Source organism: Macaca mulatta, chromosome 19 (genome assembly GCF_049350105.2).
Source record: "Macaca mulatta isolate MMU2019108-1 chromosome 19, T2T-MMU8v2.0, whole genome shotgun sequence".
Classification (NCBI taxonomy): domain Eukaryota; kingdom Metazoa; phylum Chordata; class Mammalia; order Primates; family Cercopithecidae; genus Macaca; species Macaca mulatta.
The window spans coordinates 11,981,190-12,004,597 of NC_133424.1; the positions used below are offsets into that span (position 1 = coordinate 11,981,190).

The 23,408-nt window shown below is 54.3% G+C and overlaps 1 protein-coding gene across 18 annotated transcripts in view; it reads right to left on the minus strand.

The window, feature by feature from the left end:
* Positions 1 to 19,747, minus strand: part of DOCK6 (dedicator of cytokinesis 6) — a 63,486-nt gene extending 43,739 nt beyond the window's left edge. For 9 of the 18 annotated variants that reach the window (XM_077977269.1, XM_028838709.2, XM_077977268.1 and 6 more), the window contains exons 1-13: positions 19,614 to 19,734; positions 10,591 to 10,678; positions 9,731 to 9,906; positions 9,432 to 9,500; positions 9,069 to 9,198; positions 7,824 to 8,036; positions 5,539 to 5,624; positions 3,210 to 3,276; positions 2,961 to 3,110; positions 1,018 to 1,098; positions 770 to 923; positions 458 to 585; positions 259 to 352 (exon numbers count right to left, since the gene is read on the minus strand). In XM_077977269.1, the coding sequence (XP_077833395.1) occupies positions 259 to 352; positions 458 to 585; positions 770 to 923; positions 1,018 to 1,098; positions 2,961 to 3,110; positions 3,210 to 3,276; positions 5,539 to 5,624; positions 7,824 to 8,036; positions 9,069 to 9,198; positions 9,432 to 9,500; positions 9,731 to 9,906; positions 10,591 to 10,678; positions 19,614 to 19,657 (1,480 nt within the window). In that variant the 5' untranslated portion in view covers positions 19,658 to 19,734. Of the gene's footprint in view, positions 1 to 258; positions 353 to 457; positions 586 to 769; positions 924 to 1,017; positions 1,099 to 2,678; positions 3,111 to 3,209; positions 3,277 to 5,538; positions 5,625 to 7,823; positions 8,037 to 9,068; positions 9,199 to 9,431; positions 9,501 to 9,730; positions 9,907 to 10,590; positions 10,679 to 19,613 lie in introns of all 18 variants that reach the window. The other 9 variants (XM_077977264.1, XM_077977263.1, XM_077977262.1 and 6 more) reach the window with 2 other exon arrangements.
* Between the last annotated feature and the right edge of the window lie 3,661 nt (positions 19,748 to 23,408).

The following is a 23,408-nucleotide window of genomic DNA, read 5'->3' on the forward strand; positions in this document are numbered from 1 at the left end:
GATCAACTCTGCCCCCAGGACCCCTGCCTGCCCTGCTGCCATTATCCAACCATTATCCGCCCTATATCCATCTTATTAATTCTGCTTCTTGTCTATGGTCCTCATTAGAAGGCACAGTTAGCCCCCGAGGTCAGGGATTTGTCTATCAAGGTCACGGTTGGGTCTCTGATGCCCCTGGCACAGTAGGTGCTCTCGGTGTAGGTTTGTTGAGTGACTGAGTGAGAGTGATACTTCTTGTGTACGGGGTGTGCCACGCACCAGTCACAGGACGTAGTCGCCGCAGCAGGGACGACGGGCGCCTCATGTCAGCCAGGAACTTGAAGAGGTCCTCGTCACTAAGTCGCTCAGCCTCCTACATGGGACCCGCTCCCGTCAGCCTGGGCCGGGGGACTAGGGGTCCCCAGGGCTGATGCAGCCAGCGGGGAGAGGGGGAGTCCCTGGCCCCGGGGTAGGACACCTGCTTAAAGAAGTTTGTGACAGTTAGCGTGGCTGGGCGGAAGCCAGAGAAACTGCAGGCGTCGTCCCCACTACTCGCCCGGTCCTGGGGCCCCCGACGGCGGCGGTCTGTCCAAGCTGACCGGCGCTCTAGAGGAGGGAGTGACAATGACAAAAGGGGGACCAAGATGAAACAAGGAGACTCAGGGGCGGCACAGTTCGGCCAGCAGAGGGCGCACCCCACTCGCTCCGTAGCCCCGCCCCAGGCCTGTCAGCACCACCCTTTAGCCCCGCCCCGATTCCCGCCCCAGGGCTGTTAGCCCCGCCTCCTCACCGCCCTCCGAGTCAGAGTCCCGGTCCAGCTGCCCAGCGCTGCTCACGATGTTGGCCAAGTGCACGGCCGTCCAGGCAAAGGGCATGCGGTAGCGGCCCAGGCGGGTGCAGAACTGCTCAGCCGCCAGGCGCAGCTTCTCTAGCTTCTCTTTGTTCTATGGGGAGACCCCCGTCCCCTGCCAGCTCAGCATCCTAGCCCTGCTGAGTCAGGAATCTGGCCTGCCCCTGGTTCAGCCCCCACACACTTACCTTGGCTGTGTCTACTTCTTTCATCACCATGTAAGGCTCACAGCACTCACTGATGTCCCCTTGCTGAAGCACCTTCTCCAACTGCGGGGCAGATGAATGAATCCAGTGAGGCGCCGCCCGAACGCTCTGTTCCCTCCTACTGACTCCCCAGCCTCCAGGACCCCTCATGGGCCCTCAGACACTCCTATCATATGAAGGCTTTTGCTCCAACACCTCCCATGGCTCCCACTGTCCTTAGGATCAAGGGTTAGTGCTTGACCTGCCTGGTGGCTACTCCCTCCCATTCTTCAGATCCACTCCCAAACTCCAAGCCCACCTTCAGCTGGTGATATTTTCCCTACATTTACTTATTTATTTACATTTATGTATGTATGTATGTATGTATGTATTATAGAGACAGGGGTCTCGCTATGTTGCCCAGGCTGGTCTCAAACTCCTGGGCTCAAGTGATGCCCCCACCTCTGCCTCCCAAAGTGCTGGGATAACAGGCATGAGCCATCACGTCCCCGGCTTGCCATGCAAATTTTTTTTTTTTTTGAGATAGAGTCTTGCTTTGTCGCCTAGGCTGGAGTGCAGTGGCGTGATGTCCGCTCACTGCAAGCTCCGCCCCCTCCGGGTTCATGGCATTCTCCTGCCTCAACCTCCTGAGTAACTGGGACTACAGGCGCCCGCCACCACACCTGGCTAATTTTTTTGTATTTTTAGTAGAAACAGGGTTTCACCATGTTTGTCAGGATGGTCTCGATCTCCTGACCTCGTGATCCGCCCACCTTGGCCTCCCAAAGTGCTGGGATTACAGGCGTGAGCCACGGCGCCCGGCCTTTTTTTTTTTTTTTTTTTTTTTTAAGACAGAGTTTCCCCTGTTGCCCAGGCTGAAGTGCGTGGTGGGATCTCAGCTCACTGCAACCTCTGCCTCCTGAGTTCAAGCGATTCTCCTGCCTCAGCCTCCTAAGTAGCTGGGATTACAGGCATGACCCACCACACCTGGCTTTTTTTTTTTTTTTTTTTTGAAATGGAGTCTCGCTCTATCACCCAGACTGGAATGCAATGGTGCAATCTCGGCTCACTGCAACCTCTGCCTCCCGGGTTCAAGCAATTCTCCTGCCTGAGCCTGAACAGTAGCTGGGATTACAGGCACCTGCTACTACGCCAGCTAATTTTTATATTTTTAGTAGAGAATGGGTTTCACCATGTTGGCCAGGTTGGTCTCGAACTCCTGGGCTAAAGCGATCCTCCGGTCTCAGCCTCTCAAAGTGCTAGGACTACAGTCATGAGTCACCGTGCCTGGCCTTCCCTACATTTTTCTTTGTTAGTGTAAACAGAGGCCACTCTGGACATGGCTCTGAGCCATGAGGCCTAGACTCCAATCCTGACCACTCAGGGGCTGTGAGACCCTGGGCAGTGGGACCCTAGCTACTCTGTGCCTCAGTTTCCCTAATGGGAGCCATAGCACCCCTCCACCTTGGGACCTGTGGTGAGGACTGAAGGTGGGATCCCTGTGAAGCGTGACCGTAGCAGCACCTGCCTGTGGACACATCATTGCAACCTAATTGAAGATTTTGAGAAAAGCAACTTGTCCTCACTCCCAGAAACAGAAAATCTCACATGAGGGTGCCAACTAGGTCTTTCATCTGTCCATAAACTTCCCAACAGCATCTCACCTGCCTCCGAGGACCCCAGCCTGTCACATGTGCCCAGGGATGGTTTTTCTTCCCAGGCTGCCCACTTATGGTTCTCAGCTCAACTGTCGCCTCTCCCTGGAAGCCCTCGGTGATTTCTCCCCACCTGAGTTGGGTTAGGGACCTCCTCCTGGCCTGTGTGACCCCGGCAACAGCCCTGATTACCCTTCTTGGTGATGTATCTGTTTCATTCTGTGAAGGCAGGGACTGAACCAGTGACAGGCATTCGGTATTACCACCCCCTTGCTCAGCCCCAGCAGGCACCTTGATGACCAGGAAGATGTCAGGTGAGGGGTAGGTCACGGAGAAGATGGCAGAGCGGGCCAAGGTGGAGATGGCAGGGTGGGTGCCATGAGCCCGAAGCAGCCCCTTTATGGAGTCCGAGTTCAGGTCGAAGTAGAAGTTCTCCGAGATCTGGGGACACCAGAGGCAGCTGGGCCACTACCTCTGGGAAGCCCACAGCCCCCCAACAAGGAGGAGGAAGGGGAGGAAAGAGAAAAAAGGGGCTCCTACCTTCTTTTTCTCCCGCACGTCATACAGAGCCAAGATCCCAAAGATGGGCTCAATTTCAATCTCAAACCTACAAGTAAATGGGAGGGAGGGGGTTCTCCTTAATACTTCCCGCCATCCACACACCCCACTCCCTCTTGGGGCCCAAGGTGGAGGGCATCTGACTCCCACTGGGCCACATGGAACCGCCGCTTAAGGGCTTACAGAAAAGGTACATCTCATTTTGCAAAAGGGGAAACTGAGGCACTAAAGTTTTTTTTATTGTTTTTTTTGAGACAGAGTCTTGCTCTTTTGCCCAGGCTGGAGTGCAGTGGTGCGATCTTGGCTCACTGCAACCTCTGCCTCCTGGGTTTAAGCAATTCTCCTGCTTCAGCCTCCTGAGTAGCTGGGACTACAGGCACGTGCCACCACGCCTGGCTAATTTTCTGTTTGTTTTTTCTTTTTTGAGATGGAGTATCGCTGTCTCACCCAGGCTGGAGTGCAGTGGTGCGATCTCAGCTCACTGCAAGCTCCGCCTCCCGGGTGCATGCCATTCTCCTGCCTCAGCCTCCGAGTAGCTGGGACTACAGGTGCCCACCACTGCGCCCGGCTAATTTTTTGTGTTTTTAGTAGAGATGGGGCTTCACTGTGGTCTCGAACTCCTGACCTCGTGATCCGTCCACCTCGGCCTCCCAAAGTGCTGGGATTATAGGCATGAGCCACTGTGCCCGGCCAATTTTTTGTGTTTTTAGTAGAGACAGGGTTTCACCATGTTGGCCAGGCTGGTCTCGATCTCCTGATCTCGTGATCCGCCCATCTCGGCCTCCCAAAATGCTGGGATTACAGGCGTGAGCCACCGTGCCCGGCCGACACTGAAACTGTTTTTTCCCCCTTCCTACACCCTTAGTAAGTAACTCACACAGAGTTCCTCCTCCCTGCAACCACAGCCCTTTTTCATTTGGCATGGGGGCAGTTTTGGGCTCAACAATCCCCACATCTTGAAATTCTCAACTTTTGGGCTTCCCCGTCTCTCCTCTCTGGGGTGTCATCTGCCACCACTGTCACGCTGCATGGAGTTCCCATCTCGCTCACCTGAATGGCCACCATAAGTCCTTCCCTGTCTTACTCTACCTTGCTGGCCTCCACTCACCATGCACCTCCAAACTGAAACACTGAGCGCTCCCCGTTACATCCCTTCCATCCTCTCTATTCAGCCAGCTCCTCTTCCTCACTGAGTCTCCACGTACACGTCCCTCTGCAAGGGAAGCTGTCCCAGATACCCGCTCCTACCCCTCAAGCTGGGTCAGGAGCCTCCTCCAGGACTCTACACACTTTCAGTGTCACTTATCCTGGCTCTGTGTGGTCATTACATGGTTATGTGTCCTGTATATGGTAGGGACTTCATAAATGGTTTTTTTTTTGTTTGTTTTTTGAGGCTGGAGTGCAGTGGCACAATCTCAGCTCACTGCAACCTCCGCCCTCCGGGTCAAGTGATTCTCCTGCCTCAGCCTCCTGAGTAGCAGGGATTACAGGTGCCTGCCACCACGTCTGGCTAATTTTTTTTTTTTTTTAGTAGAGATGGTGTTTTGCCATGTTGGCTAGGCTGGTCTCAAAATCCTGGGCTCCGGTGATCCGCCTGCCTCGCTTCCCAAAGTATTAGGATTACAGGTGGGAGCCACCGCGCCCGGCCAGTAAGTGTTTGTTGAATGACTGGATGAGCCCACAGAGCCAGTTCCCAATCCTTGTGTTTAGGGCAGGAGGCCCACCCAGGCGTCAGGCCAGCATGGAGCCTCCCTTTCCTGCCCCGATCCAGGCAGGAACTCGGGGTGGGGAGAGGCAGGGCCAGGCTCAGGTCCAAGTCCACATCCTGTTCAACTCTGTTCCCACGCACTTCTGCTGCTCCCTGGGGGCTGGTGTGGAGGGGGCTGAGAGCCAGGCCCAGGGTCACTAGCACCCGCCCCAAAGCCTCCCAGCCAAACCCTGGATCCCAGCAGCAGGGCCGGCAAGCGCCAGACTCCAGCCTCACAAGTTGTATGGTCTTGGCACCATGATGTTACCACTCTGTGCCTCAGTTTCCCCACCTTTGCCCACTTCATGAGGTTGTGGTGAAGATTAGATGGGTTCATATACATGAAAGGCTGAGAACTGATCCTGGCATACAATTGGCACTTAAGAATTGGCGACTTGGGATAACGAAAAAGGAAGTCTTACTTCCCCCTGTAAAAGTCCACAGGTGGCCACATAGGTGACAGGGCTGCACACGGTAATGGCACTGCTCATGTAGTGTGTACCCCACCGGAACCCACACGGTCCTTTCACGCATCTAAGAAGAGGGATACATCGGTACACTCACTTGAGTGACAGACACTTGACCAAGATCCTCTGTCCAAAGTGCTCGCGGGGTGGCTCTGGGTGGCTACAGCGTTCCACGGCTTCGTCCTGCCAAGAGTCGGGGGCAGGAGCTGTGGGGGAGCAGCTGGGACATCCTCCAGGAAGGGTCTGGAATGCCCAGCTTCAGACCAGCTCTACCCCAGCCTGACTAACCGTCTTTCTGTCCCTGCCTCTGAGCCTTTACACATGCTGTTCCCGTGCCTGGAATGCCCGTCTTCTCCCGCTCCTCCTTGTCTGGCTAATGTCTGCTCACTGTTCATATATACTTCTGCTATATAGAGGTACATAGTAGGTGTCCATGTATAGAAGCTTTTTTTTTTTTTAAATGGAGTCTCACTCTGTCGCCCATGCTGGAGTGCAGTGGTGTGATCTTGGCTCACTGCAACCTCTGCCTTCCAGGTTCATGTGATTCTCCTGCCTCAGCCTCTGGAGTAGCTGGGATTGCAGCTTAGCCAACCCTTCCTCCAGGAAGTCCTCCATGATCCCTGAGGGCTGGGCAGGAACCTCTTCAAGTGCCCAAAATGTCCTAGTGTAAGGAGCCATGGTGGCTGGGACACTGAGGACCGTGTGAGGGACAATTACCAGCACCTCATCATGGCACTACTCTGTCTGGGTTATAAGCTCCTAGTAGAGAGGTCTCTCTTCCACCAGTGAACTCTGAAGGCAGGGACTGGGTCTCTCTATCCATGGCTATATCTCCAATGCCAACAATACAGTGGGTACCCAAACATGTTAGTCAAATTATTATAGAGGTATACAATAGGTACCTACTAAAAGTTGGTTGGATGAACATAAGCACATACAGAAAGCATCCAATAAATGCTGATTGGCGAAATAGGGATATATACCCAATGAGGCACCCAATAAGTACTGATTGAATAAATATGGGTGTGTATAGTAAGCACTCAATAAATGGCTAAATACAAACACAGGAGTATACACTAGGTACCAAATAAGTGTTGGTTGGATAAAAATAGGCATATGTGGTAGGTGTTCAATAAATATTGGTTGATTAAATAGAGAACTATACAGTAGGCATTCATGTATTGAATAAATATAGGGATATACAGTTGGTACCCAATACATGCTTGTTGGATAAATAATTTTTAAAAATTTATTTTCTGGCCGGGTGCAGTGGCTCATGCCTGTAATCCCAGCACTCTGGGAGGCTGAGGTGGGTGGATCACAAGGTCAGGAGTTTGAGACCAGCCTGGCCAACATGTTGAAACCCCATCTCTACTAAAAATACAAAAATTAGCCAGGCATGGTGGCGCACGCCTGTAGTCCCAGCTACTCAGGAGGCTGAAGCAGAAGAATCACTTGAATCCAGGAGGTGGAGGCTGCAGTGAGCTGAGATCGTGCCACTGCACTCCAGCTTGGGCGACAGAGCGAGACTCATCTCAAAAAAAAAAAATTTATTTTATATATGTTTTTACCTTTCCTATGGTGTTGATGGTTGGATAAATATAGGAGTATATAGTAGGTGTCCACATATAAAAGCTATTGAATAAACTTAGGAGATACAGTAGGTGCCCACTAAATGCTGGTTAGCTAACTATAAAAGTATACAGTAGGTGTCCATATACAGAAGCTATCTTTTTTTTTTTTTTTTGAGTCTCGCCTCAGCCTCCCAAAGTGCTGGGATTACAGGTATGAGCCACCACGCCCAGCCAGAAGCTACTTTTTTTGTTTTTGTTTTTGTTTTTTTTGAGACAGAGTTTTGCTCTGTTGTCCAGGCTGGAGTGCAGTGATGGTGATCTCAGCTCACTGCAGCCTTGGCCTCCCGGGTTCTGGCGATTCTCATGCCTCAGCCTCCTGAGTAGCTGGGATTACAGGCACCCGCCACCATGCCTGGCTAACTTTTGTATTTTTAGTAGAGATGGGGTTTCGCCATGTTGACTGGTCTTGAACTCCTGGCCTCAAGTGATCTGCCCACCTTGGCCTCCCAAAGTGCTGGGATTACAGGCCTGAGCCACCATGCCTGGCCTAGAAGCTATTGAATAAGCATAGGGTATACAGTAGGCACCCAATACATGCTGGTTGGATAAATATAGGGGTATATAGTAGGTGTCCACGTATAGAATCTAATAAACATAGGATATACAGTAGGTGCCCAATAAACGCTGATTAGATTACTATAGGGGTATATAGTAGATGTCCATCTATAGAAGCTATTGAATAAACATGAAGTATACAATAGGCACCCAGTAAAAGCTGGTCGGTTGATATCTGGGAAGGGGCACCTACCTCGTCAGGCGCCGGGTAGAGGGTAAGCAGGGCCGGGGGCCGGTGCTGCCGTCGAAGGCTTTCATTGCGCCGGTCCACGTCTTCTGGGGCCGTCCGCTCTAGCAGCGAGGGCAGCAATGAGTCAGCTGCCAGGTTCCTCAGGTCGAAGATGCTAGAGGCACCACTGCTTCGAGGGGTGTCTTCCGGGGAGCCTGAGCCGCGCCGGGAGTCATTCTGCCAGTGGACAATGCGCAAGCACTGAGTGCCAGCTGTATACACCCTCACCACACTCTGGTGAGAGTGTCCTCAAACTCATTCTAGAGATGGGGAAATTGAGGGTCAGGGGCTGAGGGTCATCACTCTAAGGATCACGTGGGGGTTTTGCCTACCCTCTTTCCAGAAACTTCTGTCTGGAGAGCCTCCCAATTTTTACCATTGTTGGGGGAGGCTACTCTTTATCCCACATTTGGGGCTTCAGGTGATTCTTATCTGGCCAATCAGAACACATCCACCCACCCTAGGGACTGGCTCCAAGGGCCTGGGCTGGGCCAATGAGAGCCTTCCCTGGGACTTTGTTCACTGTTGCCAGGGAAGGAGAGAGTTCTTCCTGACCTTCCTGCACTGGATCAAATCTCAGCTCAGCTCTGTGACACTGAGTCTCTGACCCCCAACTCTAAGGGCCTCAGTTTCCCCATGTACATCTAAACATAATAACAAAATTAGCCGGCATGGTGGCCCATGCCTGTAATCCCAGCTACCCAGGAGGCTGAGGTGGGAGCATCGCTTGAACCCAGGAGGTGGAGGTTGCAGTGAGCTGAGATTGTGCCACTGTACTCCAGCCTGGGTGACAGAGTGAGACTCCATCTCAAAATAATTAGTTACTTAAAATAATAATAATAATGAAAACAACAATAATCTTTGGAATAATTACGGTTGGTATACAGTAAGTGCCCAGTAAATGTTGACTGACAAAATACAGGCTCAAGGCCTCTAAGAACCTTGCTGTGCCTCAGTTTCCTCACCTGGGTGTAATGGCTGCCCTGACTCCTAGGATGAAAGGAGAGGACACATATAAAGCCTTTAGTATACCCTAAGCACTCAATAAATGTTTACAATTATGACCCCTAACTTTTTACTCATGGGGACTGATGCAATTCCTTTTGAGTCCAAGACTGTTTGGGTCATTTCCTGTCACATGTGACCAAAACCTGAGACTGGAGCCTCCACACATACCCCTTCAGTGACCCCAGCCAGGGAATTCCTCACCGAGTCCTCAGGGCCGGACCTCTCGTCTCCAGAAGCATCCTGCTCAAAGACCTGGCGGGGGAGGCCCTTCTGTCGCTCTCGCTGTGTCTCCGTGGTGACGGGGCTGTATGCTGCACTCAGGTACTGATACCTAGCAGGAAACGGGGCTGGGCAGGTAGGGAGGGCTGAGGGCCCCCAGGGGCTCCCCAGTGTGTTCCGACACACCTACTCGGCCCCTACGAAGCCACCCTCCTCGTGCTCCACCTGACAAGTTTGCCTGCTCTTGCAGGGACAATGGGCAGATACACAGTAGGACCGGCTGCAGACATCAGCTCAGCCCTTTTGGGTTCCGAACCCCCTGAGCTGCCCCCAAGTCAGACTCACCTTCTGTGGACGATGACCCAGTCCTCGATATACATCTCCACCGCGGCCCTCACCTGAGCATCCAGTTTTCTGCAGTAAAAGAAGATCAGGGTAAACAGAGGCAGGGTCTCTGCGAATCCTTCTGCTAGCCTGTAAGGTTAGCACTGTCCTGCCTATTCCAGACAGGGGGAGATGGAGGCTCAGAGAAAAAGCATGGCTTGTCCAAGGTCACGGCCCAGCCAGGAGCTGAACTCGGGCGGTTGACGTGGATGGCAGAGACAGAGTGGAATCACAGGCCGAGAGGGTGTGGGGCTACCCACTCATCCTTGGGGATCCCGGGCTCTGTGGTCCGGCATTCCCGGGGCTGCAGCAGCAGCTCCAAGTCGTCAGCTGGGAATTCGACCAGGTCCCTGAGGGGCCCGGGCTCAGCGTCTGGTGGCCGACTCAGAAGTACATCCTCAAAGTCCAGGGGCTCGACAACTTCAGTCAGTGGGACCTGGATTGGAGCAAAGTGGCTGTGATCACACTGCCCTGGAGGCTGAGAGTGGAGGCGTGAGGCAGGGGTGGGTGCGTGCTGGCTTCAAACTCAAATAGGAGGGCGGTGGGAGCCATGGAGGGTGTTGGAGCTACGGAGGAGCCATGGAGGAGGGTGACCTCAGACTCTCCACCCCCACCTCAGCTTTCCCTGCCCTGCCCCTCCCTCCAGGGGCTCCAGGAAGGAAATCACACCCCATGCCTGGAAGGGCAGAAACTAACAGTGGAAGGAAAGAAATGTTGACAGAGGCCAGGCAAGACACAATTCCTAAATCCCTCCCAACCCTCTGGGCAACATGGATGGCCCCACGCCTCTTAGGCGAAAGCCACTCCCGTCCCCAACTTCCCTCCTCCATCCCCATCTGGGTGGTCCAGGTGGCTGGAGGTGGGGGACATCAGCGGGGAGCCACTCCCCCTGGACCACCCACAGGGTGACAAGCAGCTGCAGGGAGAGTGGCCACAGGAATTGGTGACAGTACGAGGACCAGGGCAGGGACTCCCTCCCCTGACACTGCTGGGTCTCTCTTGGTTTCCCCATAGGGCAGGCCACAGGAGGGAGGGGGTGGGATAGAACCTAGGCCAAGGAAGCCCCTACCTCTGTCTGAGAGAAGGCAGGGGGCTGGAGGTAGACCCCCCAACTACTTACCCCCAGGGAGCTACTGCAGCGCCTGCTGGAGCTGGGGGAGCCACTGCGTTCCCGGGACACCTGCTTCCGCACCTCTGCGGCCACCGTCCTGCAAAGACAGAGAGGGGGCCATTGGGGAAAACTCAGGCAGTGGGGCCGACAGATTCCTGCTAGGAGGAAAATTCAACTTGTGGAAAGGAATAAATAGGCCAAGGGCCAAGAGAACCAGGAGTGCTGAGGCTTTAAGAGCCCCCAGCTCCCAGTTCCCCCAACCTCTTCCCCATCAAGCACAGATCAGGAGAGGGGAATGCTGCCACCAGTGGGGTTTAAAGCCATCACGGACTCCTTCCCCTCCCAGCTGGGCCTGTGGCCTTCCAGGTCTGGAGGGAGGCCCACAGGTCCCTGGCCTCTGTTCCCTCATCTGGGGGACCTCTGTCCACCCTGCTGTTCCCCATCACACCCAGCTCTGCCCCGGGACCCCATTCAGAACATACATCCCTTCCCATCCTTGCTTTGGGGCCTGGATAAGTCATTTCCACCTCTGAGCCTCAGTTTACCCATCTGTAGCTGATGCCCTGACTTCACAGGGCTACTGGGGAGGGCGGAGCCTGGGGCCTGGCCTGAAGTCACAGAGATCTTGAGATGAGGCCATTGTGTCAGAGGTCAACCTGGCCTGGGGGGCCCAGAACTGGGAGGCCTTTTAAGTAACCCCATGCAACCAAGGTGGGCCCTGGGGCCTTCCTGGGCCACCTGGATCTGAGCAGGCCTTCAAAATCAGGGAGGATGGCCGGGTGTGGTGGTTCACACCTGTAATCCCAGCACTTTGAGAGGCTGAGGCGGGCGGATCACCTCAGGCCAGAAGTTCAAGATGGGCCTGGCCAACAAGGGGAAACCCCATCTCTACTAAAAATACAAAAATTAGCTGGACGCCTGTAGTCCCAGCTAATACTCAGGAGGCTGAAGCAGGATAATCGCTTGAACCCAGGAGGTGCAGGTTGCAGTGAGCCGAGATTGCGTCACTGTACCCCAACCTGGGCGACAGAGCAAGACTTTGTCTCAAAAAAAAAAAAAAATCAAGGAGGATGGGGGTAAAGGGGCAAGACTGGCAGTAGAGGGGACTCTGCAGGAATGCGGAGCAGAACCAATGGGCACAGGGATGGCTCAGGCCTCCAATTCCTCTGGCTGAGCTCAGGAGGGGACGAGAGAGAGCCACGCAGTTACCCGGGGGTAGAGGGTGCCCGGCAGGGGGCACAGCAGGTACAAAGGACCTGAGACTGGGTTTCATGCTTTGAGTGTGGAGACTCCCGCTCCCTGGGGTCTCTCAGGGAGAGAAGGCAGGAGCTAGGGCTGTGTGTCCCCCAAAGAGGGCCTTGCACGTACTAGGCACTCACTCCATTTTTTTTTTTTTTTTTGAGACGGAGTTTCGCTCGTTGCCCAGGCTGGAGTGCAATGGCACAATCTCAGCTCACTGCAACCTCCGCCTCCCGGGTTCAAGTGATTCTCCTGCCTCAGCCTCCTGAGTAGCTGGGATTACAAGCATGTGCCACCAGCCCGGCTAATTTTTTGTATTTTTAGCAGAGATGGGGTTTAACAATGTTGGCCAGGCTGGTCTCAAACTCCTGACCTCAGGTGATACAACTGCCTCAGCCTCCCAAAGTGCTGTGATTAGTGGCATAAGCCACCGCTGCCGACCTACTTTTTTTTTGAGACAGGGTGGCTCTGTTGCCCAGGCTAGAGTGTACTGGCACGATATCAGCTCACTTCAATCTCTGCCTCCCAGACTCAAGTGATCCTCCTCCCACCTCAGCCTCCCAAGTAGCTGTGATTACAGTGTATACCACCAAGCCTGTTTAATCTTTCTATTTTCAATAGAGACAGGGTCTTGCCATGTTGCGCAGGCTGGTCTCGAACTCCTGACCTCAAGTGATCCGCCTGCCTAGTACATTTTTTTGATAGAATGAGTGAGTCCCGCTGGGCGCAGTGGCTCGTGTCTGTAATCCCAGCACTTTGGGAGGCCGAGACAGGCAGATCACGAGGTCAGGAGATTGAGACCATCCTAACTAATACAGTGAAACCCCATCTCTACTAAAAATACAAAAAAATTAGTCGAGCGTGGTGGCAGGCGCCTGTAGTCCCGCTACTTGGGAGGCTGAGGCAGGAGAATGGCGGGAACCCGGGAGGCGGAGTTTGCAGTGAGCAGAGATCACGCTACTGCACTCCAGCCTGGGCGACAGACTGAGACTCCATCTCAAAAAAAAAAAAAAAATGAGTGAGTCCCTTCCAGTCTTCTTCTACAACTTGCCCAAATCTGCTGAGTGAGGGAAAGCCCCAGGTCATCTGGCTGTGTGACTTTGGCCAGGTAGGATACCCTCTCTGGACCTCAGTCCCTCTTAAAATAGAGAAGCTGATTGCCTGGGTTTTCAGGTCTTACTCCCTTCTGCTTCCCAATTCCCTGTGTAATTGTAGATTTTTTTTTTTTTTTGAGACGGAGTCTCGCTCTGTTGCCCAGGCTGGAGTGCAGTGGCGCAATCTTGGCTTACTGCAAGCTCCACCTTCCCGGTTCATGCCATTCTCCTGCCTCAGCCTCCTGAGTAGCTGGGATTACAGGCGCCCACCACCAGGCCCAGCTAATTTTTTGTATTTTTAGTAGAGACAGGGTTTCACCATGTTAGCCAGGATGGTCTCGATCTCCTGACCTCATGATACGCCCATCTCGGCCTCCCAAATTGCTGGGATTACAGGCGTGAGTCATCACGCCTGGCCAGTAAATTTTCATAATAAAAAGTTGTGCTCAGCCAGGCACAGTGGCTCACACCGCTAATCCCAAGTTCTCTGGGAGGCTGAAGCAGAAGGATCACTTGAGGCCAGGAGTTCAAGACCAGCCTGGGCATGCCACTGGGTAAACTGGACCCTGAACAACATTAAAAGTAAATACACGTATCTCTCAGCCACTCATGGACCTAGTGCTCACCAAAGAGCTGGGTTATCAACAAGCCTCCCCAGGTGGGGACAAAGTTGTAGGGAGACCCCATTTCTACAAAAAATTTAAAAATTAGCTACTCAGGAGGCTGAGGCAGGAGGATAACTTGAGCATGGGAGGTAGAGGCTGTAGTGAGCTATGATTGTTGTACCACTGGACTCCAGCCTGAATGACAGAGCAAGACCCTGTCTCAAAACAAAACAAAATAATTAACCCGGTGCGGTGGCTCACGCCTGTAATCCCAGCTCTTTGGGAGGCCGAGGTGGGTGGATCACTTGAGGTCAGGCATTTGAGACCAGCCTGGCCAACATGGTGAAACCCCATCTCTACTAAAAATACAAAAGTTAGCTGGGTGTGGTGGCACGCACCTGTAATCCCAGCTACTTGGGTGGCTGAGGCATGAGAATCACTCGAATCCAGGAGGTGGAGGTTGCAGTGAGCCAAGATTGCACCACTACATTCCAGCCTGGGCGACGGAGTGAGGCTCTGCCCCAAAAAAGGAAAAAAAAAATCGTATGGGTCAGAACCAAAACTTGATCATGACCTTCATACAATGTGGAGGTCTCTAGTTGGAGATCCCGGTCACCCTCCTCCATCCCCATATTCGATCCATTTTCACTCTTAACGGTCTTGGATTCTTGCTTCTACTGACTGGGGGGTTGAGAAAGGCACTTGTAGGGCATTCAAAGGATGTGAAAAATTAGGGCTTTTGTCTTGAAATTCCCAAAGTCGGGCTGCTGCCTCCAGAACCCTGGGCACACAGGGGCTGGGGGATAATTTACAAAAGATGCTGAGACAGGGGACAAAGCTGTACCCTGGTCCCAGCTGTTCTGCAGCTGCTGCTCCAGCGGAGGGAGAGGGGAGGAAGGACGCCTGGGCCTCCAGCTTCATTTTCCCCTTGGCCTTGGAGAGAGGCCCCTGCAGTGGGAAAACGCCAGGCCTGCAACACCACGGCCGCAGAGCCAGCTGACTGCATCACAGGACTCTGCACGAAGCCGCTGAACATGGATGAGTGACCATCAGTCTCTCAGCCTCAGGGCTCTGGCCACTGCCCACCTTCTCGAGCTGTTCTGAGTGTAAGGCTTTGTACACAGAAAGTGCTTAATTAGGGCTTGCTGCCACCAGGTTGTCTTCAAAGACAATCCTAGGCAGCTGGGATTTCCGACCCTGTTTTGTTTTTTGTTTTTATTTTTATTTATTTATTTATTTGAGACAGAGTTTTGCTCTTATTGTCCAGGCTGAAGTGCAGTGGCATGATCTCAGCTCGCTGCAACCTCCACCTCCTGGGTTCAAGCGATTCTCCTGCTTCAGCCTCCTGAGTAGCTGGGATTAGGGGCGCCCGCCACCACGTCTGGCTAATTTTTTGTATTTTTAGTAGAGATGGGGTTTCACCATCTTGGCCAGGCTGGTCTTGAACTCCTGACCTCTGGTGATCCACCCGCCTCAGCCTCCCAAACTCCTGGAATTACAGGCGTGAGCCACTGTGTCCAGCCTGTTTTTGGTTTTTGTGTGTGTGTGTGTGTTTTTGAGACAGGTCTTACTGTCACCCAGGCTGGAGTGCAGTGGTGCAATCACGGCTCACTGCAGCCTCAGCCTCCTGTGTTCAAGCAATCCTCCAGCCTCAGCCTCCCGAGTAGCTGGGACAACCGGTGCATACCACCATTCTTGGCTAATTAAATTTTTTTTTTTTTGTAGAAATGGGGGTCTCACTATGTTTACTAGGCTGGTCTCAAACTCCTGACTTCCCATGATCTTCCTGCCTCAGCCTCCCAAAGTGCTGGGATTACAGGTGTGAGCCACTGTGCCCGGCCTCTGACCCTGTTTTTACACCAAGGTGAGACATAGATGACAACCATGAGAGTCAGGCATGTTGGCTCGCACCTGCAATCCCAGTGCTTTGGGAGGCCAAGGTGGGAGGATCGCTTGAGCTCAGGAGTTTGAGGCTGCAGTGATTGCACCAGTGCACTCCAGCCTGGGCTACAGAGACACTGTCTCTTACAAAAAAAACAAGGCGGGCACCGTGGCTTATGCCTGTAATCCCAGCACTTTGGGAGGCCGAGGTGGGCAGATCATCTGAGGTCAGGAGTTTGAGACCAGCCTGGCCAACATGGTGAAACCCCGTCTCTACTAAAAATACAAAAATTAGCCAGGCATGGTGGCACATGCTGGTAATCCCAGCTACTGGAGAGGCTGAGGCAAGAGAATCACTTGAACCCAGGAGGTGGAGGTTGCAGTGAGCCAAGATTGCTCCACTGTACTCCAGCCTAGGCAACAGAATAAGACTCTGTCTCAAAAAAAAAAAAAAAAAAAAAAAAAAAAAAAATCCATCTATAAGCCAGGTGTGGTGGCTCATGTCTACATTCCCAGCATTTTGGGAGGCTGAGATGGGAGGATCACACGAGGCCAGGAGTTCAAGACCAGCTTGGGCAACATAGTGAGACCCCATTTCTAATAAACACAAACGTACACACACACACACACACACACAGAGAAAAAACCATCTGTGATTATTAAGCAAGGTTGAAAATATGCCAATCCAGCAATTCCACTCCAAGGTGTAGATACTCAGAAGGAAACACATGGCCAAGAATGTTGACATCTCTTTTTTTTTTTTTGAGACGGAGTCTCGCTGTGTCTCCCAGGCTGGAGTGCAGTGGCGTGATCTCGGCTCACTGCAAGCTCCGCCTCCCGGGTTCACGCCATTCTCCCGCCTCAGCCTCCCAAGTAGCTGAGACTACAGGCGCCCGCCACCACGCCCGGCTAGTTTTTTGTATTTTTAGTAGAGACGGGGTTTCACCATGTTAGCCAGGATAGAATGTTGACATCTCTGACCATGACAGCTCCAAAGTGAAACTCACATGTTCACTGACCAAAGATGGGGAAATAAATGCCCGAGGCAGGGGAGTACTACCCAGCAACGAGGCCTCTTCCTGACATGATGCTGAGTGAGCAAAGTTGGGCACGTGGATGCAACATCCCATGATTTAGTTTATATGACAACCTAAAACAGGCCAGATCAGGTAGGGCTGCTGGCATGGGGGAGGGAGCCAGGAAGGTGGAGATGGTCCCCATAGGAAATTGACCAAGTGGCCGTTTCCCTGCCCTTTGCTTTCTAATTATTCTTTGAAATTTCCACTTTTCGGCCGGGTGCGGTGGCTCAAGCCTGTAATCCCAGCACTTTGGGAGGCCGAGGCGGGTGAATCACGAGGTCAGGAGATCGAGACTATCCTGGCTAACATGGTGAAACCCCGTCTCTACTAAAAATACAAAAAACTAGCCGGGCGTGGTGGCGGGCGCCTGTAGTCTCAGCTACTTGGGAGGCTGAGGCGGGAGAATGGCGTGAACCCGGGAGGCGGAGCTTGCAGTGAGCCGAGATCACGCCACTGCACTCCAGCCTGGGAGACACAGCAAGACTCCGTCTCAAAAAAAAAAAAAAAAAAGAAATTTCCACTTTTCTTTCTCTCTCCCTCTCTTTTTATTTTTATTTTTTTCTTTTCTTGAGATGGAGTCTCTGTCGTCCAGGCTGGAGCGCAGTGGCGCGATCTCAGCTCACTGCAACCTCCATGTCCCGGATTCAAGCGATTCTCCTGCCTCAGCCTCCCAAGTAGCTGGGATTACAGGCACCCACCACCACGCCCAGCTATTTTGGACATACAGACCAAATTTTGGACATACAGACCAAAATGCAAAGAAACAGACAGCAGGCGGAGCACAATGGCTCATGCCTGTAATCCCAGCATTTGGGAGGCTGAGGCAGGAGGATCACTTGAGCCCAGGAGTTTGAGGCCAGCCTGGGCAAGACAGTGAGATCCCATTTCTACAAAAGGTTAAAAAGTTAGCCAAGTGTTGCAGCATACACCTGTAGTCCCAGTTACTTGGGAGGCTGAGGCAGGAGGATCACTTGAGCCTGGGAGGTTGAGGTTGCAGTGAGCCAAGGTATCACCACTGCCCTCCAGCCTGGGTGATAGCCTGTATTAAAAAAAAAAAAGGCCGGGCGCGGTGGCTCAAGCCTGTAATCCCAGCACTTTGGGAGGCCGAGACGGGCGAATCACGAGGTCAGGAGATCGAGACCATCCGGGTTAATACGGTGAAACCCCGTCTCTACTGAAAAGTACAAAAAACTAGCCGGGCGAGGTGGCGGGCGCCTGTAGTCCCAGCTACTTGGGAGGCTGAGGCAGGAGAATGGCGTGAACCCGGGAGGCGGAGCTTGCAGTGAGCTGAGATCTGGCCACTGCACTCCGGCCTGGGCGATAGAGCGAGACTCCGTCTCAAAAAAAAAAAAAAAAAAAAAAAAAAAAAAAAGCCTGGGCGCAGTGGCTCACATCTGTAATCCCAGAACTTTGGGAGGTAGGCAGATCACCTGAGGTCAGGAGTTTGTGACCAGCCTGGTCAACATGGTGAAACAACCTCTCTACTAAAAATTCAAAAATTAGCTGGGTGTGGTGGCAGGCACCTGTAATCCTAGCTACTTACGAAGCTGAGACACAAGAATTGCTTGAACCCGGGAGGCAGAGTTTGCAGTGAGCTGAGATTGTGCCATTGCACTCCAGCCTGGGTGACAGAGCAAGACTGTCTCAAAAAAAAAAAAAAAAAAGAAAAGGAAAAGAAAAAGAAAAATAAACAGACAGCCATAGTATTTGCATCCTCAGAGATGCCAAAGGTCTAAGACAGAATGCCAATTTACAGATAAAGATAATGATAGAACATAAAAATTGCCCAGCCATTATGCCCCAGCCACCAGGTCTCTTCCCTCCTCTGCTGAGAACTCTCCATGGCTCCCACCTCACTTGGGGTCAAAAGTCAAAGTCCCCTGCACAGCCCACAAGACCCTGTACATTCTACTACTACTGTCCCCCTCCAGCTCTCTGTTCCTGCCTCAGGGCCTTTGCACAAACCCTTCCCACTCTTCCCCCACAAACAGGTGTCGATCCCTCCCTCATCTCCTTGAGGTTTTTACTCAAAGGCACCTGCTCATCCAGGCCTTCCTGACCCACCTCCTGCATCTCAAGCAGCCCCCACCCTCCCATCCCCCTTCCCTGTCTTCTTGTCCCCACAGCACTTGTCACTGACAGGTAATCTACTTGATCAGGCTTCTGGTCTTTCTCTGCTACTATATCCCAAGAGGGGGATCTTTTCTCTCCAGGAGACCAGCGCCCAACCCACAGGGCAGCTTTTTCACCTGGGGGCAGACAGGACAGGTCCCCCGGGGAGAGGATACCTTAGTTTCTGAACGCACCCTTGTCGCAAAGACCCGCCCCCGCCAACTGGGGGCGAGGCTTTTCAGCCCCAAAGAGTCTGATATCCCCCTCCCAGGCTGTGACTCTCACAATCCCCAGTGGCCACGGAAATGAATCTCCCAGCGCCTGGGGCCTGTCCCCTCCCCTGTCTGCCCACCAGCTGGTTCTGTCCCCAGCCCCCACTCCCTCCATTCAATCACCCATCCATCCCCAGTGCGGTCCAGCCCGTGCTGGGAGAGCCTGAAGCAGAAGGTGGGGGAGCGCCCACAGCTGTCCCCTTTCCCCCCCCGACAGCTGAGCACCGGACCCTGGAGGGGGAAGGGCATAGGAAACTCCTCAAGGGGTTTCAAACGCCACCAAGGAGCCCATCTCTGTCCCCAAATCTCTGAACCTGGAGCCCCAAACCAGGCACTGAGGAGGGAACAGAAAGTCCGGCCCACCCCGATCTCCGAGGGCGCGGGGACAGTGAGGGGCCAAGAGAGGCGGACGGGGCGCGCAGGGAGTTCAGGGGGCGCCCGGCATCCGCAACCCCGCGCCACCTCCTCCGCGAAGCCCTCCGGACACACCCCCGCGCGTCACGGAGGCAGAACTGCAGCCGCCATCGCGCTCCCAGCCCCGACGCGTCTCCTATCTGGGACCCCCGCCGGGACCCCCGCGGGCCTCCCCGCCTTCTCCCGCTCCCAGCCCCTGCCGGAGGAAGCTGGCGGGACGCGGGCCGAGGCGGAAAGGGGTTTAATTGGGGGCGCCCCGGCGGGGAGGGTCACACCGCCCCGGGGCGGGGCCGGGCCACGTGGGGGAGGAGGGAGGGGGCCCCGCGGCCAGGCTACCTGTTGATCTTGTGCGCGAAGGCGCGGCGCTCGGCGGCCGCCATGGTCCCCGCGTCCCGCCGCCGCCGCCGCCCCGCGTCCCGGCCCCGCCGCCGCCGCTGCCGCCTGCCGGTTCTGGGCAGCCGGGGCGGGGCGGGGCCGGCGCGGGGGCGGGGCCCTTCCGGGTGGCCCGGGCCGCTCCGTGCTGCCCCTGCCGGCCGGAGGGGTCGTCTGGAGTCCTGGGGGCTGGGGAAACTGAGGCTGGGGACGGAGAGGAGGCCCCGAGATCCAGGCTGGGTGGGCCCCAGACTCCCGGGCTCGGGGGACGCTCTTTCTACCCTAGGAGAAGGGCTGGGGAAACTGAGGCTGAGGAGGGAAGTTAGGGAAAGGAGGCGCTGGGACCCAGACTGGGGGTGCCCCAGACTGCCCGGCTGGCGGGGCGCTCTTTCCACCCTGGGTGCTGGGTTGGAGAAACTGAGCCTGAGGCGGGAGGGAGGGAAGGGAGGCGCTGAGACCCAGGCTAGGTGGACCCCAGGCTCCCGGGGTTTAGTGAGGGGAATCTTCCCACCCCAGAAGCAGGGCTGGGGAAACAGGCTAAGGAGGGAGGAAGGGAGGGGAGGCGCTGGGACCCAGGCTGGGTAGGCCCCAGATTTCCGGGGTTTGGGGGGGGCGCTCTTTCTGCCCTCTGACTCCTGGCGGGAAAACAATAACGATGTTCACTTACCTAATAATCATGCCTGTAAGTATAATCGTGGCCGTGCATGATGGCTAACGCCTGTAATCCCAACACTTTGGAAGGCCAAGGCAGGAGGATTTTTTGAGCCCAGGAGTTGGAGACCAGTCTGGGCAACATAATGAGACCCCATGTCCACAAAAAATACAAAAATTAACCAGGCATGGTGGTGTGTGTCCGTAATCCCGGCTACTCAGGAGGCCGAGGGAGGAGGATCGCTTGAGCCTGGGAGGTCAAGGCTGCAGTGAGCTGTGATTGTGCCACTGCAATCCAGCCTGGGTGACAGAGCAAGACCCTGTCTCAAAAAGTCTAATTGCTAAGATGTCATTGAGCCTGGCTCTGCAGTTCACACATGCGGAAGAAATGATTGCTTTCCTCCATTTTGCAGATGAGTAAACTGAGGCACAGAGGTGTTCAGATGCGTGCTCGGGGTGACTCACAGGGGTCTCTGGCGCCTGCATTGTCCGTGCTCCCAGTCTAGAGCATGGGAGGCAGAGGAACCTGGCTAGGCACTGGGGTGCCAGGAGATGTGCCCCGGGTCCAGGCGGTGGGACCTGAGTGAGCCAGTTTGGGAGTCTAGACTCGCCGGGGCACCTCCACCAAGGGGAAGAGGTGGGGATGTCTTGGTTAATCTACGGTCTCAAATCTCTCCCCACTGGTCTCTCTCCCAGCACCGCTGCAGCATTTTTAGGGAATTCTCCAGCCCACACACCCCTTTGGAGGAGCTCACGCCTTTCTCACCTGCATGCCGCTGCACCGGCAGGTCCTTCCTCCTGGACAGTCCTTCTTTCCCTGGTCAGCAAATGGCCCAGGGAGAATTTGAGGTTGAATCATACAAGGCTGTGACTCTGCCTCAGGGCCTTTGCATGTGCTGTTCTCATTCCCATCTGTGGGTTGCTGGCATTTTGTTCTCTATTTTTATTTATTTATTTATTTATTTATTTATTTATTTGAGATGGAGTTTCGCTCTTGTTGCCCAGGCTGGAGTGCAATGGTGCCATCTCGACTCACTGCAACCTCTGCCTCCCAGGTTCAAGTGATTCTCCTGCCTCAGCCTCCTGAGTAGCTGGCATTACAGGCACCCACCATCATACCCAGCTAATTTTTTGTATTTTTAGTAGAGATGGGGTTTTATCATGTTGGCCAGGCTGGTCTGGAACTCCTCACCTCAGGTGATCCACCCGCCTCGGCTTCCTAAAGTGCTGGGATTACAGGCATGAGCCACCGCGCCCACCCCGAGTCACCATGCACCCCCGAGACACGGTTTCTTGCCTTGCTGCCCAGTGAATCCATGTCAGACCTTGAACCCACAGGAAGGAGGGCTGGATTGTAGGGGAACCCCCAAAGCCTGCCACTCAGACCCAGGATAGCATCCTGCTAGTCAGGCTGCAGTAGGGTTGCCCACAGCCTGGCATGTCACATGTGCACATAGCCCACGTGCCTGCCTGCAGTGGTCCAGCCACTTTGGCCAGGTGGAGCTCCGCCCATCACTCCCCGATGTGCCCTACCCAGTGTCCCCGCCTTGCCTCTCAGGCTGCTGGGAGCTAGGCTGGGCAGGAAACATGCAGATAAGCAAAGATTTGCACATTTCTCAGCCTAGTTCCAGTCCAGCCCCCTTTATATCCGGTCTCCCAGCTTCCTTTCTCATCCTCCCGCCAGCTTGTTCCTGCATCAGTGGCCAGGAAGAGCCTGCGAACACCTGCATCACATCAGGTCCTTCCTCTGTTCAGCACCTTCCATGGCTCCCACCTCACTCAGGGTAAAAGCCAAAGTCCTCCCACAACTTGGCTTTGTGGGGGCAGTGCCTCATTGTAATCTCAGCACTTTGGGAGGCCAAGGTGGGTGGATCACTTGAGGTCAGGAGTTCGAGACCAGCCTGGCCAACATGGTGAAACTCCGTCTCTACTAAAAATACAAAAAATAGCCGGGCGTAGTGGTGGGAGCCTGTAATTCCAGCTACTGGGGAGGCTGAGGCATGAGGATCGTTTGAACCCAGGAGGCGGAGGTTGCAGTGAGCTGAGATTGTGCCACTGCACTCCAGCTTGGGTGAAAGAGTGAGACTCTGTCTCAGAACAACAACAACAACAAAAACAACCAACAAACAAAACCAAAGTCCTCCCACAACCCACAAACCCCAGCATGATCAGCCCTGTCACCTCCCTGGCTTGCCTCCTCCTTTTCTTTCCCTCATTCACTCCACTCCAGCCGCACCTGCCTCCTGGATGCTCCTCTAAACACCAGGACACAGCTCCACCCAAGGACCTTTGGATGTCCTGTTCCCTTTCCCATATATGGGTGCTGCCATTAGCCTCCTTTTACAGATAAAGAACACCCAGAGAGGGGATCTGAGGAACACCCGGAGGGGAGACTTGCCCTAACGTAGCCTAGTGAATCAGTATCAGATCCAAGATTTGGATCCAGGGAGCCTGACCCCAAAGCAGTTGTCTCTAAAGTCTCACTGGGTCTCCATCGGACCTGGCTGTGTGGCCCAGGATAAATTGCTCAACTTCTCTGAGCCCCAGTTTCCTTGTTTGCTCCCTGAGAAGTTCATGATCAGTCACACCTGGAGACCCAGACATCAGGAGGTAGGTTGAGCCCTGGAGCAGCAAACTTCAGGGCTTTGACGGGGCCCATTCGCTGTTGAAGCCCAAGGGGGCTTTGAGCTCAGTGACTCCACGTCCTGCCGTGGTGGAAACGCTGCTTCAGAGATCGCTCCGATCAAAGGCCCTACCCCAGATGCCTCAAGCCCAGTACCCGCCCCAGTGCCTGCCAGACCTGACTGGTGAGGCTATTTCTCTCCAGGGCACCGCCAGCCCTGACTCAGCTGGGTGTGGCTGGAGTGCCCCTGACAGCTAATCAAACAGAGGCTGAGCGTGGTGGCGGGGACTTTGGCCTCCTCTGCTCTGCTGCGCGGAGAGCACGTTGTGGATGTGAGGCTGGAGCTGGTGGACCAGGGAGGAGGGGCTGTACTGGTCCAGGTCGGGGATGATAGGCCTGGATGGGTGAGGATACAGGGGAGGTGAGAAGTCGGTGGGCTGTGGGCAGATGGACTCACTGGCGGATGGACAGTGAGTCCATGCGCA